Source organism: Plectropomus leopardus, chromosome 6, assembly GCF_026936395.1.
Source record: "Plectropomus leopardus strain MGB_pleo_1.0 chromosome 6, ASM2693639v1, whole genome shotgun sequence".
Classification (NCBI taxonomy): domain Eukaryota; kingdom Metazoa; phylum Chordata; class Actinopteri; order Perciformes; family Serranidae; genus Plectropomus; species Plectropomus leopardus.
Window position 1 is genome coordinate 28,274,188 of NC_142181.1, and position 17,896 is coordinate 28,292,083.

At 37.6% G+C, this 17,896-nt stretch overlaps 1 protein-coding gene across 1 annotated transcript; it reads right to left on the reverse strand.

Annotated features, from left to right (window-relative positions):
* Positions 1-542: 542 nt before the first annotated feature.
* On the reverse strand, positions 543-13,956 carry trpc4b (transient receptor potential cation channel, subfamily C, member 4b). The gene is given in 12 exon segments (XM_088079152.1): positions 543-1,462; positions 1,465-1,927; positions 2,026-2,115; positions 2,252-2,293; positions 2,501-2,695; positions 2,799-2,994; positions 3,103-3,416; positions 3,910-4,049; positions 4,292-4,628; positions 9,271-9,789; positions 11,859-12,261; positions 12,641-13,956. Coding segments are annotated over 11 exon segments (2,694 nt in total). The 5' UTR covers positions 12,237-12,261; positions 12,641-13,956; the 3' UTR covers positions 543-1,442.
* Between the last annotated feature and the right edge of the window lie 3,940 nt (positions 13,957-17,896).

Genomic DNA, 17,896 nt, shown 5'->3' on the forward strand with positions numbered 1-17,896 from the left:
TTCTCTATCGCTGTGCCATCTAATCTCTGTCTTAGTGTTAGTAATGCCAGTATGCATATTCTGAAATGGAGAAAAAGTACAGCAAGTTGAAAGGTGGAGCAACATGTTGTGTTGTAAATGACTGCAATAAATAAATAAAATAAAAAGGGAAACACTTTTTTTAATCAATCTATTTCATTTGATTTCAGAGTCATTTCATTACAAGTTGTATCACAGCTAACAAGATATAGTATATGGTGCAGGTAGTAGGAATAAATGTTTCAAGGAATTACAGCGAAATTATATAGTGTAACTCTTCTGCTCCAATAACAGAATTGGGAGTACATCATTCACTCTTACCCAAAGTAGGTTAGGGTGGCAATGGTGGAGTGAAACAGAAGATGACTAGAATTTCCTTATTAGCAAAGCACAATGTTGCTTGCTAATTTTTGTTATTAATGCCAGTATGGATATTTTGAAATGGAGAGAATGCAGCAAGTTGAATGTAAATGCAACATGTTGTGTTGAAAATGACTCAAAAAATTTAGAAACACTGCTTTTTGAATTAGCAATCTCATTTATTTAATTTCAGAGTAATTTCATTACATTAGTACAAGTACAAGTAATAAAGTTGCAAAGTAAGCAAGGTAGAGTATATGGCGCACCTAGCTGAGGAATACATTTTGCAACTTATCTCAACTGGATTACATTGCATGCCTCTTCTGCTACAACAACTGAACTGGAAGTAAACATTGGTGCAGTAAAAAAAAGAGTTGACCCAAATCTCTGAATATGATAGGTACTACATTATTTGCTAATCAGCTCGATAATTTGTCCGAATTCAATACAGAATTTGATCCAGTATTAATAGCGACTAAATTCTGGGTTCATTTTCTTCATTTTGTCTTCCTGTAAAATGGATTTTAATTAAGCAAAAATGACCGGATAATGTCAGCATATGAGGAGTAATATATATTTTTTCTACAGACACAGTGATCTTAGATATTTTTGCATATTACAGTAAGAGGGCAGTTGAAGGTGGAAGAGGACAGCATAAGCAGCAGGGTGTCAGGGCTCTTTGGAATTTAATGCTCAAGGTAAAATATGTATCACTAACTTGCTTCATGATTCCCTGAGCATCAAGTTAGCACTTACTGTGGTCAGTCCTCTCTCAGTCTTGTTGTATATCTTCTATCGATCAGAGGTGAATGGACATAATATAATGTAAGATAAAATGTTATTAAAAGATTAATTATATAACAGACTACAAGATCATTTAAACTGAATGGGCTTTTTTGCCATGAGAGAATTAGATTATTTTGATTCTGAAACATGAGTGAATTAAATTTAACCGAAAAAGGTTTTAAAAACAAAATAAACAACTATCACTTGCAAACACAGATCAATTTTTATATGTTTTTGGCCCATTTTTCACTTTCTTACTGTGTTCCTTGCCAGCATGTTCAATCTCCTGAATGTCGGTCTCCACTTTCTCTAAGACTTCCACAGTCACTTGCTTAGTCTTAAATTGTTCTTGGTTTTGTCCATCAGATCCAGATGTATCCTCCCTTGACAGTGGGCTTATTTCATCCCATTTCTGAAGCAGGGGTCTGCTCTGTCTCTGGGGGGACACAGGATCTGAGAGATTCATGGAGGGCTTGTTCTGACTTTGTCCTGTGTTGGACGCAATAAATGAACCATTGGCTTGCCTGTTTGGACCCAAAGAGCTGGTGGTCGCAGCTCCACTGTGCAGGGTGAGGGTGGTTATATCAAACATGCTCAGCTTCTGTTGAGGGTCATCAATGGGGAATTTAGGAGAATATTTGAATGAGTTTCCAGGGTAAGCCAAGGTGGAGCTTGCCACGTTACCTGCTACCCCACCTTGAGGTTTCCCCTTCATCATTCCCAGGACTTCATAGCGGAAGCTGGAGATATCTTGCTTGAGCTCCTATCAATTGTTGAGAGCTGAAGATTAAACAACAGCAGAGATAACACAGCAAAAAAAAAGAAAAAAAAAAAACACATGGGTAATTGAATGCATACTACCTTGAAATTCTCTTCTGTCAGCCCTTCCTCTGTCTTGGCATCTCTGATCATTGCAGCTACATACCGTTTCACGAGATTCCTCAAAACCTCCTAAAAATAAAAACATATTTAGTTTTAATGTAAAACTACAAATTCATTTAAAATTAAATTTAATCAAAAATGTCATTAACAACACAAAAATATTAAATCGAAACTTTACAGTAAATTATGGAAAACAAGTTACTACCTGATACTCATGGTTTAATCTTACATTTTCAGCTGCACGTCTCTGAAATAAAAGAAAAAAACAAGGTCCATTAAGCCAGTTTTTTTTCCCCTTTGTGCAAGTAGGGTGAATTGCTCTTATTTTACTTGCCCTTTCTCAACAGCAAGTCTTTTTATATACATTAACTTATAGACTGATACATTCCTAAAGAGAAGAGGTAAGAGGCAGCAACATACAGCAGTTCAGAGCAAATCTCTGGTAACTCCTTACCCCCAAAGTTTCAAAGGTTTCAAGCCTCTTTAGGCTTGACCTCATAAGCAAATGCATCTTTATCCATCCAATTAGATAATAAACTGACTTTGGACTGGGTATTATATTGAATGGAGATGGCAAAGTTCCCCCTTCTTCAAAATAACTCATCCATAATTTTGTTCTTGCAAATTTCCACTCTATATCTGCATGATCCTGAAAGGAGAAACAAACAACAATTTATCAAAAGCCTTTGCAAAGGAACACAATTACAATTTAGAGTGGCAAAACTGTAATATTGGTAAGCTAAAGCACTCACAGCAATGTGCTGGTAGGAGTTGTTCATCATTGCAATTAGCATATTTAGAAGCACTACCAGGGAGATGACATTGTATGTGCCAAACATGGTACTGCCCACAAACTCAGTGAATTCATGATCTGGTTTCACATTGGTCACATAGAGGGAAATCAGGCCAAATACAGACCAAAATAATGACTGCAGTGTCTCGAACAGCCTGAAAAGCAAACAACCATAAATCACATTATGCGCAGCTAAAAAAAAACCCAATCAAAATAATTATTAAGAATGCAGATTTGTCATTTATTCAAGAACTCCAACTTACGTTGAGAAGGCATTGTTTTGATTATTGCAGCGAATACCCTTGCATTCACCGGGCTGATTTGTTTCATAATAAAAGTAGAGCTGGTTGAGGCCATTGGCAAATGCTAACAGCACGAGACAATAGATGAAGAGGAACTTGAGAATGTCCAGGAGCATGCGGCCCAGTGAGATCTGTAAGGGGCCTAGATGAGAGTTGGCAGTGAAAAGGCAGATTAGGCGCAAGGAGCTGAAGATGTTGGCAATGGCAAACAATGCCTCTGCAACCAAAGTAGGGTGCCACATTTCCCAACTTTCTCTGGATTTGTGTCCACTGTACTGTAAAAAAAGAAAAGGAGAACAATGAATACATAGACGACCATCAAAAAATTTATTTTCCAGCACACAATCTGAATCCTCTACTGTGAAATACAAATATAATTTTAACTCTTTTTTTTTGCAAAGGTAAACCATGATTCAGACTGTGTCAAAGTTAAAAGGTGGGGTTAATATACAAGGTTTAAATTAAGTAAAAAATCTGCAATATTTGATATGTTACCTACAGAGCAAACTTACACTGTACGAGGTCCCAATACTATTTTGTTCTACAAAATCATCATGTAAATATAGAGACTGTCAATACTGGCTCTTCAATACTATGCACCACACAAAAGTAACAATCTGCAGTATTAGACAAGCTAATTCTGTTTAATCAATATAAATCCCCTTTGACTGAGTTAGAGCAGTGTGACTGCAAGTGTTTTGTCTGAATTGATGTTGTCCCCTATGCTGATATCCTGTTAAATGCCATGCAATGTAAGATGTACAGTACCTTTGCATAGGCAACGATCTTCAGAGAAATGGTTGCAAGATACAAGGAGTTCATTATGAAGTCCATTAAGTTCCACCAGTCATCTATGTAGTCTTCAAAACCACTATCCCACATCTGCTTGATCTCAGTCCATATAAAGCCTCAGAGAGAAGAACGAACAACAAAAGTCATTTGTCATTGTAACACGTTACTCAAGTATCCACAGGGAAAAAATGTGACAAACAACCAGAGTATAGATAGTACAATATCATACGTATGGTCATGCACTTTAGTTTGACTTTTTCCAAATGTGTGTGACTAGAGTAAGTGCACAGATGTACAAAAGTTCATGATAACATGAGGATAAACAGCTGTCTGTTAGCGTATGTGTGTTTGTAGTTACCAAGCACCCAGGGCAGAATCATCCATTCCACAGTTGTCGGTGCCGGGCCTTGAAAGTCCGGGTGCGCAGAGGCTATATGCTGTGAGGCCAAGAAGAGCAGGAAGAGGAAGGTCAGGTAGGAAGCAGTGTGACAGATGAACTTGATGAAGGGCTTACGGATGAATAAGCCATAGCGGCTCTTTGGAGAGATCAGGTAGAAGATGGATAACAGTGGGAAGAGGAGGCCAATGAAGATACATGTGATGAGTTTTCCTGCCCAGTGACGCCTCCTCCAGCCTGGGAACTCATCATACCACCGAGATGCCAGCAGCTGCTGACAGTTGGGCTGAGCGACAAACTGAGATAAAGGGAGAGACAAAGAAAGATATGTTAACTAAAATGAAACTTTCCTTTATTTAGCACCTTGTCTTAGAAATCCATTTAGAAAATGGTGGACAAGTCAGAACAAATGCAAATAAGCTTAAATTACCTCCACCCATGTCCTCCAAACAGTTACACTAAACAAAATATAGGGTGGCCCCTTTGAAGTCTGTGATTTGAATCATCAGTCAGGAAACCTCTCAGTCAATGAGATTGCTTCAAGTCAAGCAGTCCATTTTTTATTTGTTTATTTTTGTTTTTTTCCTAATCAATGTGCAATGTAATTTTAGGAAAGCTTTGGTCACTAGTTTTTGCTGCGGAGTGAGTGCTCTTGACTTCCGTGCTACTCTTTGGTACAAGCAGTTGCAGACACAACACAGCGGCCTGGTGGAGGAGTAAAGGTTGGGTATAAATTTTTAGCATCATGTTGCTCACTGCACTACATAGTGTCACCCTGATGCTGCATTTTGGCTTGTGAAGTTTTTATTTGTATGATTATCTTAAAAATTAAAAATGATGCAAGAACTTAGCATTTGCATGTTTTTGATTAAATGAGCATATTTCATGAAACAAATGTAAAAACTTTCTTTAAAACTATAAAAATGAAACTTCTGTTGATTATGATTTCTGCAAACAAAACTACAAAATAACAAAATTGCTTACACCACTGGACAAACCTTTATACATTATTATGTTGAAGTGTCTAATCTTCAGGTATGCTTAGTAGGAGTGGTTATCCCTTTTTATATTGTTTACAAAATATAGTAATGTTGATTATTTTCAGAACCATAATCTAATGTCGGTTTTATGGAGTCTAAACTTCCACTAAACCAGTGATATAAACACTTCAGATTCTCCGTCGAAACAGCAAGCTTGTCTGTCCCTTACAGGAGGCTCAATGAGAAATACACCAGCTCCCTTAATTTTTGTTCAAATACCTAACATGCAGCACCTTTCTGAAGCATTTAAAACCATCGTTCAGGAACCCCTCTAATTGAGGACACATAACAAACACATGAACGGATCTTCAGTTGCTAATCAGAAACAACAGGCTCCCACAGGTATGCTACGTGTCTGCAGATATCATCTGCCTAATATACACTGGTAATTTGTATAGGGACCAACAGCAGACATCTGGGAAATGCCTGGACCAAAACAACTCTTTTTTACACAGATGTAACACAGAATGCTTTTTCAGCAGTCTAAAACTCTCTCTCGTATGATGCTAAAATTACAAAAACTGCAGAGTCACCACCTGCTGATGATAACCTGAAACGATAGCACCATTTAAGGATGGAAAACACATGCCTGAACATTCTTCATCTCATTGGACTAGTAAAAAGGAAAGCCACTAATGAAATCATGTGCAGCACACGAGTTGGTTATGCTGTCTATATTATTTTTTATCACAAGTTATCTAACAGCCAGTCACATGAATAAGAAAACACTACATGTGACTCCTGAGATAAAAAAATTAATTACAGACTTTTATTTTGTAAGCATGCAAGACAAAAGTTTCAAGTGGGTAAACGTGTAGAGTTTTCTCTAATGCTTTGTTAAGAGGCGACTGACTGAGATGTAATATAAAGATCTGCTGGACATCTGCAGATGGTGATTCAAGTTAATTTCATGTTAACCAAGTTACGGCAAAATGGATCCCCATTATGGTACTATATAGCATTAAATTGTGGAGGATGAGGTCATCTATCAGTGCAGAATCTGAGGATTTTAATGTTTCCTATCTGTCCTTGTGAGATGTTGACTTGTCACAACATGACTGGAGGCAAAAGGTGGCATCTGGAGGAACCAGAGTTTGTCTGAGAACATTTTTGAAAAAAAAAAGTATTAATTCTGTCCTAAGGCACATTTATGACACACTGTGTTGTGACTATCAATTAAGCTAATATTATTTAGTTTACTTGAGCATGATCTAAATCAGTTTTTTTTTACTATTTTTGGTAGGTATAGCAACAAGTTTATGTTTTCTTACATCAATTGTAATGGCCTAATGTGATATCAGTGATCATCCAATATGATCCAAGGTTTGGTGTATTTAACAATTCAACTTGAAAATTATTAAATGTCACCCTAAGTCTGCATTCATAATCAGGTGGTTCAAGTCATCCCATTCTTTTGAATGTGAGTAGTTGCATCAAACCTGCTGTGGTGGGACCACGAAAACAAACAACAACAAAAAAAAACCCGCAATGGCCTGCAGCGAAAAGTTGAAACAGAACCAACTTTTGAAAAAAGTTTACACTGCTGTGGCCAATCATACCGGCGATCAGACTGGAGGACACCTGCTGTACAAGGGAACCAGCCTCTTTACATTGTTAAATATTATAGCAAGTGATTACCTCTGCCCTCTGAAGACATCACAAGTGCTGATTATTCTAAGGGATTGTAATATCAAATCCTATTAGCTCAAATTAAAATTACAGTGAGTAAAATAAGGTATGTAGCTTGTGTGGACTATCCTACAAAGGAAAGCACTTGCTTTGTTTGTGTATGAGTACTTGTAAATAGCTATCTATAGTCGATCTCCACCCTGCACCCCTCCACAAATGGACCATTTTAAATGGCACTCCCACATGGCATTACAACCCTGCAGCAAACTGCCACAATGCCTGATTTGGTGTGAATACAACCTAAATCCTAAACTGACCTCCAGGGCAAGTCCAAATCTCAAGTTATTACAGATAAGTCCACGTCAAATCTACAGTCTGTCACATTATGTTACATATCCAAACAATGTTTCAGTTCTCTGGATACTATCAGAGTTAGAAGGAAAAAAGGCTACGTGGTTTTGACTAAACGGTGTTTCTTAGTCGTGTCTTTAAAAAGGATTGAGAGCAAATCCCATTTGCTAGGAGTAAAACAATGTTTGAAGTAGCCCTGATGCATTAAAGAATGAAAATGTGACTTGTAGCTATTATCTTCTTGAGCATAACTTGCAAAATCATAGATGTCACAATCATTAATCACAAAGACTTAAGTTATAACTTGTCATAATTTACTAAAGCAGGTCAACTTCCTCTTAAAATGCAATAACCAACAGGACAAGCACATAAATAATGGCTACAATTAATGGCTAAGCTAACATGAGCACAAATGGGGAAAAACCATTAGGCTCTTTGTTTTATCAAGTTAACTGTTTTTTCTTTACTTAGCCTCTCTCTAAATTATATAGAACAAATACTTAAAAGGTGAAGTTGTCAAATTTGCTATGGCTCCAGGATTTTACTGGTTCAAAACTGAAAACATTTCTGCTTCCAAAGCTCAAGTAAAGCTGAGTTTTAAAACATTTAGGTCTCAAAAAAGTCTGATCTTACTGCAGATAAATGAATCTTGTCCCGAAACATGCCACCTGTGATGAAACAAATAGCCACTGAGCCCTTCAAGTTCAGCTGTAAAACCTTTTGCCACAGACCAGTCGTGCAGAGCTGCTAACAGTCACACAGGTCTCTCTCACATTGCCAACTGTCTCATTAAATTATAAAAGAAAAGTAAAAACACTATGACCCTTAAACTCTGCAAACACTATACAACTGCTGTGTACAAATAAGACCCAGAAGCTTAATGGAACAAACAGAACATTCCTGAACACTGTTTTACTTGTGTAAACTTGTTTCATTTTCTTTCCTAGTAAATAGGTACAAGAAAAATTACCTGAAACAAGCAAAAGAAGAAAAGTAAAAAACAAAACAGTTGCACCGAAAAATCCTGAAAATTAACACACACACACACACACACACACACACACACACACACACATATATATATATATATATATATATATATATATATATATATGTATCCTACTTTTTATAATTATACTAATTATAAATATAGGTATCTGGACATTCTATTGCTTTTTGATAATTTTCTAATAAAATAACTACTTTTTAGGTCATTTATAACTTATACCTTTTACTAATTTCTTGCAATTTTTGGGAAATTCCTTGTCAAGTTGCTCATTGCCTTTCCCCTCATGTTTTCTGAAGAAATCAAATTTGCTCAGGTTTCAAAGGGTTAAGCAAAAAATAGACGCAAAACATATAAATGTATAGATATCATCCATTATAAATGTAATAGTTGTTTCTTGATTTTTTTTTCTGTTCCTGCCACTGTATAATCACAATGTGTAAATTTTAGTGGCTCTATTTCAAAACAAATAACAAATGCTGGCATTGCATCCATGGGATAAATACTCCAAAGATGTTAAAAGACAGTAAAAGGTTCTCCTCCCTAATTAAAATATTATGAGCATGTTTTTCAGGGAAATGGTCATCACTTATTCCATCATTACCCCCAATTATCCAATTGTCATGGGACTGTCTGAGAGTGCTACTGTAATGCTTTGCTAAGAGCCAGCCTGGCAATTATATGTTGTTCCCAACTCCCGAAGGAAATCTCCACCCATCTCAGGCCATTTACAACTCATCTTGGCACTGTTCTTGTTATCAGTCCATGTTGTTCAAAGAATACTTATTCCTTGTAGTACTCGTTGCTTTAAAACCTGGCAGTTCTCAGTTTGTCTGTATGTGTGCCAGTACTGTTATTGTACTGCTGTATGTGGTCATGTGACAAAGAGGATATCTTAATCAACAAAAGCTTACCTCCTTCTGGCAATATTTGATAGCCAGCTTCAGTCGGGCCAAGTCATTAGTGTTCTCATCTATCAGAGGGTTAATGTCATCGCGGTAGTTAAGGATTATTTCCAACTCTCTTGAGCTTCGGGTCTGGTCCAAGAGGTCCTTTGCGAATTGTTTACACATATGGGACAGCTCCTCATACTCTGACTTGAACTCATTCTCCACTGTGCTGAGCTCCTTCAGCTCCCAGCTAAGCTGAAAAGCCGTGAGGAAAGGATCCTCGCTGGAGAGGGCGATGAGAGATGGGCTGGAAAGGGCCTTGTAGATGTTGAGACGAGAGCGCGAGTGACGCAGGCTATCTACATCTGAACTGGACACGCACTCCACGCAGTTGCAGCGCACAGCATGTGGCTGAGGTATGGAGACACCTCTCTGCACGAGCAGTTTGATGATCTCATAGTTGTTGGTGTGGGCTGCAAGGATGATTGGAGTGATGTCCGGGGTGAAGTCTGAAAACTGTTTGTCCAGTAGAGTTGGTGGTACCTTTTAAGGAAACCAAAAGAGGAACACACAAACATGACATAAAACAGAATCAGTTTATAGAATGCTGTTGTTTTATCAGATAGTTCAACAAAGAAAAAGGTTTTTAAACCACTTACAGGAACCGAAACAAGTGGTTTGAATGGATCTAATTTCATCTGTCTTGGGTCTCAGACCATCTTGTCTAACAGCAAGCACACAGCTAATGGCTTGTGGTTCAGCTGGCCTCAAATATCTCCCTGGTTGGAAACAACTACAGCCTTTTTTCTTTTTCCCTCTCTTCACAGAATACACCAAATCCATTACAGCGAGACCCAGCAGCGTCGAAAAACATATTTAAAAGATGTCAAGAAGTTGAACAAAACAGTGGAGGATTACTTTTTGTTGTAAAAGCTGTGGCAGAAAAACCCACAGCAGCACATCAAAGAGTATCAGTGCTGCAATTTTCGAGCAGAAAGTAAGAGTTGGATTCCTAAAATAACCACCTGTCTGGAAACCTGTCTGGAAAGAACGGTAGAAATAATGTAATTATTTCCTTTATCTCCATTAGTTTTAAACTAAAGAATTGCATGAATGAAAACCCTCACTGTTAAAGTCATTTAATTCAATTTGACATTACAATAAAGGTTATATTGTGCCATTCCAGTGACTTAAAATTAGCTGTTCAACTAGGGATGATGTCAATGACAAGAAGGCATGTTACCAGAATCTTAAAATCTATTTTTTAAGCTGCTTTTGCTCTACAGGTTGTGGAGTGCTGGAGTCTAGTCCAGAAGAGCACAGTGAAGTCTGGACAGGCTGTATCTCAGGGACGCTATATGAGTCAACAGATTTGACCAGCTGGGGGTAACTTATTTAAAAAAAAAAAAGCTTAACTACAGACTCATGTCAGAGGCTTATGCCTTTGAAAGTATTATAGCCAGAATGCATAACTGAGCAAAGCTAGTCAAACATGGCAGATCTTTGTGGCTAATATCAGAGAAGTTACACCTTAGAGGTGGTGGAGGGTGATAGGGGATGAGGTGTTCATGTATGTACAGTATGTGTATACTATATAGTGTATGCATGTATATGTACATGTGTGAGGAGGGATTGTGGTGCCGAGGGGGCTGGGGGCTGGGGGGTCGTGGGTTTCTGTAGCTGCGTGTTAAGATAGATGTCATTTTTTTTTCTTTTGTTTTGGCTAGGAATAGGTACAGGAGAAGAGATGTGTTTTTGAGGCGGGACTGAAAGATGGCGAGGGAATCAGAGTCACGGATCTCTTGGGGGAGGGAGTTCCAGAGCCTGGAAGCAGCCCTGGGGAAGGCTCTGTCACCCCAAATGATGCCAAAATTAATTAAAAAAATAAAATTTGAATGACAAAAAAAACCCAAAAAAACTGAACCGTGATATACTATATTATGTAAAAAAAAAAAAAAAAAAAAAGAAGAAGTTTACACTGTTGTAAAAATTTTACTCTAAGGGGTCAATTGATTCATTGAAGATGAAAGAAATAACCAAACTGATATTAGCTATCCTTAAAGTCTGCCACAATTTCTCACTTGTTGCAAAGGCGGACTGTTAAAAATGTTTCCCACTGGAGCAGATACAAGGTATCACATACTGTACTTGTGCCCACTGACTCCTTTTTCTGTTCAGGCAGGGACATACATGCAGTTGCAATTTACACAGACTGTATAATTAGCGTGTATTTGATACAAAAACGCATAATGGAAAACACTTTCTAAGCCTAACTGGTATGAGTAGCTGACAGTGAGGCACTAATTTAACCATGTTCAGTGATGTCATTACCACAACAAAGGCTTCTGGAAACTCTGTACACGGGTGAGTATCAATCATGAGTATATGGTAATTACATGGGGCATAATTGTTTGAGCAGGTTGGTTCATATTGTGTTGCAGAAGCAAAGAAGCTCAAAGAAAGTTTTGTGAAGGGCAAGTTGGACAAGAATGAAGAGAAATTAAATTGAATCCTGCAAGACATGTTAGCAATTAACAATAAAGTTAAAGACTATAAGACAAACAACTGTGGGATTGTAAACTGAGTGGAGTGTTACCATAGATCTACAGTACCTGTTTTTCCCCACGTGGCTTCTTGTGGTTGAGCAGCAGTTCCACAGCACCCACCACTTCTTTCCGGATGGCATGTAGCAGGGCATCACCCACATATACATTATAGCTGAGAAGCAGCTCAATGATCTCCAGGTTCTCATTTTCAATGGCGATGAGCAGAGCAGTGCGGCCCAGGGGGTCAATGCAGTTGATGTTGATCCTGAAGTAGATCTCAGCCTCCTCTAGGGCTTGTTTCACACTGGCATAGTCCCCTTTCTCAACAGCCCCCAGGTAGGCCCTCTCCAGGGTAGAGAGCTCAGCCTCAGCCCGCACAATCCGCAGAGGAATGCGGTCCCTGTATGAGGAGTTGTCAGTTTTCCTGTAATACAGCTGTGACATTGCTGCTACAGCATCACAGTCTCAGCTGAGAGTGGATGAGAGATAACAAGACAGGGGAGGATGTTAGATCAAGTTTCATTGTAAGCTTTGATGTTTTAATATTATTTAAAATATCAAATGTAGGAAAATACATTTAGTTGAGAAATGCTCTTTTGAGGACATAGGCTATTTGGCCAAAATATGTTATGCGTTTTCCATTTAAGTCATTGTTGAAACATTTTACTAATAAACTGAAAACAAAACTAAAATATTTTAGGCATAATCTAAAACATGACTGAAATAAATATTGCTTAAGAAAGAAATCCACTTCAACAGTTCTTAAGAAAGGTGCCTAATCACATACAGTATATACAATCTACGCCCAAAATAATCATGCACAGAATAAACACTGGAACTTTACCTACCTGCTGTTGCTTTCCAGTAGTGATTTCCTCAAGAACCATTTGTCGGAAAACCAGAGGATGCAGCAATCAACTTGCGTGGTCGGGTTCTCATCACTTAAGTCTCTACTGTAACTTACTGGCATGTCATGCAAACCACTGCCCACCCCTTTCGCTCTCTCGTTTGTAGGGGCACTGAGGAAGTATCACTGCCCTGCAAACGTCTTTGCAAAATACACGCGTCGGATCAGGTGGGAACAAAAGCTGACAAATACTGTGTCCGCCCCGCGCACAAATTGCGCGCTCAAAACTGAGGAGAAGAAAACGCATCTTCAGCCATCACCGCTCCTTTACTCTCTGGATTAGTGTAACGAGTGTTGAGGGAGGGGTAGTTTCCATAAACCCGTCAGCCTATCCACTGTTAAATTTCTTGTTAAAGTAGGGCTTTTACTTTTTCAGAGAAGTTGTTTTAAATTATTGTGCTTTCCAATCATAAGTTGCGTTTTGTTGATAAAAAAAGGGCGGCAAAGAAATACCTACCTAATTGTTTATTTGTTTTCTTTTTTGTAAGCAAATTAAAGCAAATTGACTGGGCATACTGAAATTGCAGTGGTAAGTATTAATGTATTCATCTATTTTGACTAAAAACATGAAGCCACTTGCAGGCTATTGATGAACATTTCTACAAAACCCAAGCATCTTAAGCTCTTGTTAAAATCTTTTATAAATCTTAGACAGAATAATGAGGTTTTCATACAATAGTGGTTAAAACAACACTGACTGAATATTCACATCAGAGAATGCATGCAATAAAGCTACACATTCTAAAAAATATTTGTTGAGATGTATGCATCATGTTTGAAGTCATATATATTGTTTCATTTTCACATTTAAAACGGTGAAAGCAAATTATATTAGGTCTACACAGGCTAAATTTGAGGTTTCAAGAGGTTCATGAGTAATACAACTAGGTTATTTATTACATTAGCCTCGTGCAGAATACTTAAGTTGAAGGAAAATAAGTCTTTGGCCATAAGATCCCCTCAAATCGTCATATTTTAAGGGAACAGAGATGCCACGAGCTGTGCAGGAATTATCCTCGTGATTAAGTTGGTTAGCAATGTCGAAGGCTTGTTTATTTAGTCACTTTGTCGGGAAAATAAGCCCCTTATATTATGAAATCAAACAAACAAACAAACAAACTGGAAAACAATGTGTCCCTCATAAGTACATAAGTTTAACAAACACTTAAACATTATAGAAAAATGAGGGACGCCTACCTGGAATGGAGGGCATTTAAAAGACAGATGTAGGAATACAAACATTTCGCAATCACGTGTCTAACTAGAGGAAGGAAGTCAGGTGTCTCCTATTACTTGCCGTGGCTCAACAGCTCTAAACGCCTCCTGCTGGAGTCCTCTGTTAACTTCACCGCTCTTAAGTGTTGTAGCTATGACTGTGTGAATATAAAACATAAGAAAACACAAAAAATATCATACCGAAACTGCTGCGACGGGAGAGGCATCGTTGAGCTTGTACAACACAATGCAGTAAAAAATACATAAAAAATGTTGGCTACCTATCAAACCGAGGAGATCAGATATAAATACATGTCCCCGATAATATGTGTTTCAAATAAGATACCTTCTATGGTTAAGGTAAAAAAAAAAGAAAAAAGAACCTTGCCACTATTAGAGCTTTATGGTATTAGTGGTCCAATGAGACTGGGGACACCAAGGGAATAAAAACAATGTCTAAATTTGGACAAGTGCCTTGGGGTAAATAAATATGCACCCTGACCTAAATTGCATGATGGGAGACACTGAACATTTATCTGTGTGGAAAGAGAGCCTATTTGTTTGTTTTTGGACCTAAGACTGCCAAATAAGATGTCGCAAGAGATATGGGCTATGCCAGCCTTGCTTCCATAGCCTGGGATTGGAAATAAAGTTTTATTTTATAAAGCTGACCTACATGAATTACATGTCAATCAAGTGCACAAGGTAACATTTTTACCTCAATTATTACTTGCCATTTAAGACTGATTAAGTCCAGCTCATGATTACCATCACATACTACTACAAGCACACAGGTCATGGGAACATTATTAGACAATTAAGACAATGGGCCCTTGGCCACAGATAGGCAAAGGGGTGCTCCACCTCACCTACTATACCTAAAAGCAAGACATACATTTGTGGTGGTCTGTTTGTAGTGGTTAGGCATCCTTTAGTGGTTTTTATGTCTCTTTGCTTTCATTTTTTGTCTTTTTCTAGTCATTTGGCTCTCTTTGAGGTAATTTTGTGTCTACTTGTGTTTGTTTTGTGTCTCTTTGCAGTCACTTTTTCTGTTGTGTTAGTTTGTCCATTTTTGTAGTTATCTTATGTCTCTTTGCAGTTCCTTTGCATCTCTTTGTAGTCTTTTTGTGTCTCTTTGTGGTCATTTTGACTCTCTTCCTTGTCAGTACATGTTCATTTGGGTGATATTTTTTATATATCAAGTGACGGCCACAGGGACCCCTGACATGTTTGGCCCCTGGACCTGTGCCCAGTCACCTCGTTCATTTATCCATCCATGACATAATTGAATAGAGTCTAATACAGTGTAATGATCTGGGTTGCTTTAGAAAATGCTGGAGTAAAGATTTGTCTAAAAACTATGACACTGTCAAAAGATGAGACCAAGCTTAATGTAAACTGAAATCAGGAGAGGATAAAATAGGCTAGCATTACTGCAGTAGTAGGCTGAAACTATGTATTACATAAGGGAACTTATACAATGTTGAAAATGTTTCATGTGCTGTTTGTTGGAAACCCAAAGGAAAATATCCACATCACTTGAGTGGATATGGAGGATATAAAAAGCCACAGTGGCCCTATTGACTGTCATAATAATATCATTTACTGAGAGTGAAACATGCATTTGCAAAGCTGGCCCTTTGGTAATGTAACATGAAAAGCACACTGGGCCATTTCATTCCCACAATCCCCTCTTTTCTACTTTGTACCCAAAGGGTCTTCAAGGAATCCAATATCCCTATTCTTAGAATTTTCTGTGTCCAGCCTTTATCCATCTTATTTTTTCACTGCAAGGTTTATGCTTAAATGTTTGAAATAGTCAAGAAAGATTTTTAAAGTGTGTAAATATTTATATCTGTTCCAATTAGTCAGATGTTTATGTATACCCTGTTCAGCTTGTTGTTGTTGTTTTTAGCTGTGTGTCTATTTCTGTTTTTGTACATTGAGAGCAACAAATAAACTGAGTCAGATTCCTTGTATGTGCATACCTACATGGATATTAAAGCTGTTTCTGATTAGGAAGCAAGCCCTGAAAAACCCTGCCTGCTTCTGAGCCTGACAGATATGATATCACTTTATTTTTATATCTTACAATTTTTTTTCCATCAACATCTCAAAGTGAAATCTCTGATGTTGGGAAAGCAGCCATGTATGTAAAGTATGATGTTTAACATCAGTCTTCAGTTGGTTAGTGTGAGCATGCACAGTTGCTAAGAAACCTCCTTCTAACGTATCTCTTTCTTCCATATCCAGAGGCAAAAAGAACAAAAGACACTTTGTGTTAATGTTTTCCTCCCCTTGAGTTACATTTGATTTTCAAGGGAGAAAAGTTTGTCAATGACGCTTTGAACAAATCATACATGTTTTGAGATTGCATTTTGTTGTGATCTCTTTGAAAGAGCAGTTTTCCAAGACTTAAAAAAAACCCTAAAATCATTTTTACCTGATTGGGTGCAGTCTTGCAGTTGTGACAAGAAAAAAATCAGTAGACTGATAACTGACAAATGGCATTACACTTTAGATGGGAAAATGTACATTATTTAGACAATGTCAAACCTGATGTTTTTTAATATCAATCATTCTGAGACATTATATCTATGCTGCTATTTTTTATTTGCAAGTAACAGCTAATTTCTATCAGTTACATGTCATTGTAAGATGAAACTGAAGACTCTAAAGCACTTTATTAAGTGCATCATGCTTTATGAATCATGAGTTCACATTCATTGTTTTCCCCATTTTCTTTTAAATTAGCATGTGATAGGCTCTGGAGAAATGTGTGTGCTTTTGTTATTTATGGCATACACCGATATGTTTTTGAGAAGATGCAGCGTATTAAAAAATACTTTTTCCTTTCTCTGATTTCACAGAATCTTTCACTCACAGGACCTGTGGTCATTATGATCATCACTGCAGCGATTATCACACCACAATCATCATGAGACAACTGCAAGGCAATCTGGTTCAATGCATTTATCAAAACAATAATGTCAACACCATTATCTGGCTGCACAATGAAAGAATATGTTGTAAACACGCAATATTAAATTGGACATATTATATGTTGTGAAACCTCCCTGGGCATTAAAAGCTGATCAAGGGTTGTCATAGTTTTACACAGCAGGACCAAATGGCTCTATTTGGCCAGCATTTTTTGCGCATCATCACTTTATAATTCAACATACTCATTAAAGGACTAGTGCGTAAAACGGAGGGTCATATATTGGCAGAAATGGAATATAATTTATTAGTTTGTTTTCATTAGTGTACCTGAAAATAAGAATCTGGTACTTTATAATGAGCTTTTTATATTTACAGGAAGTGGATCCTAGTTTATGGAGATGAACATGTTGCACCGCCATGTTTCTACAGTAGGCCAGAACAGACAAACCAAACCCTGGCTCCATATTTGGCCATTCCTGTTTTCCTGTTTTTGCGTAGGTCACCATAAAGAAGCCCAACTACAATGAGCAGCGCTGGAGTAACGCTATTTGTAACGCTATTCGTAACGTGAAAGTTCTTTTTTTCATGTTTCTAATGGTTTAAATCACTGGAGCCCTTTGAGGAAGAGACCGGTGAAAAGCTGCTGAATGTATGGATCTTAAGTTATTAAACAAAAAAGGTGACTTCACATTAGCATGTGTTGGACTAGCTGCCAGTATCAAATTGGGAAAGCTGAAATTGCTTTTTTTTTCATTTTTTGATCAGTTTAAATCACCTGGTCTGTTTGTTTTTTAAAGGAATAGATCTCTACGGATAATTTGGCTCACTGTAAAAACCCTCTAAATGTCTGGATCAGAAAAAGGTGGGCACACATTAACTTATGAGAGAAAAGGGGTGAGCATGTTGTGGGTGAGCAGCCTGTCACCAAGATGCCAAAATATGTTGAAGATTCATCGATTTGGAACATAAAACTGTTTTATTTGTGCTTATAGCTGTTTTAATCGCCTGATTTGTTTGTTCTGGGGAGAAGACCTCTGTG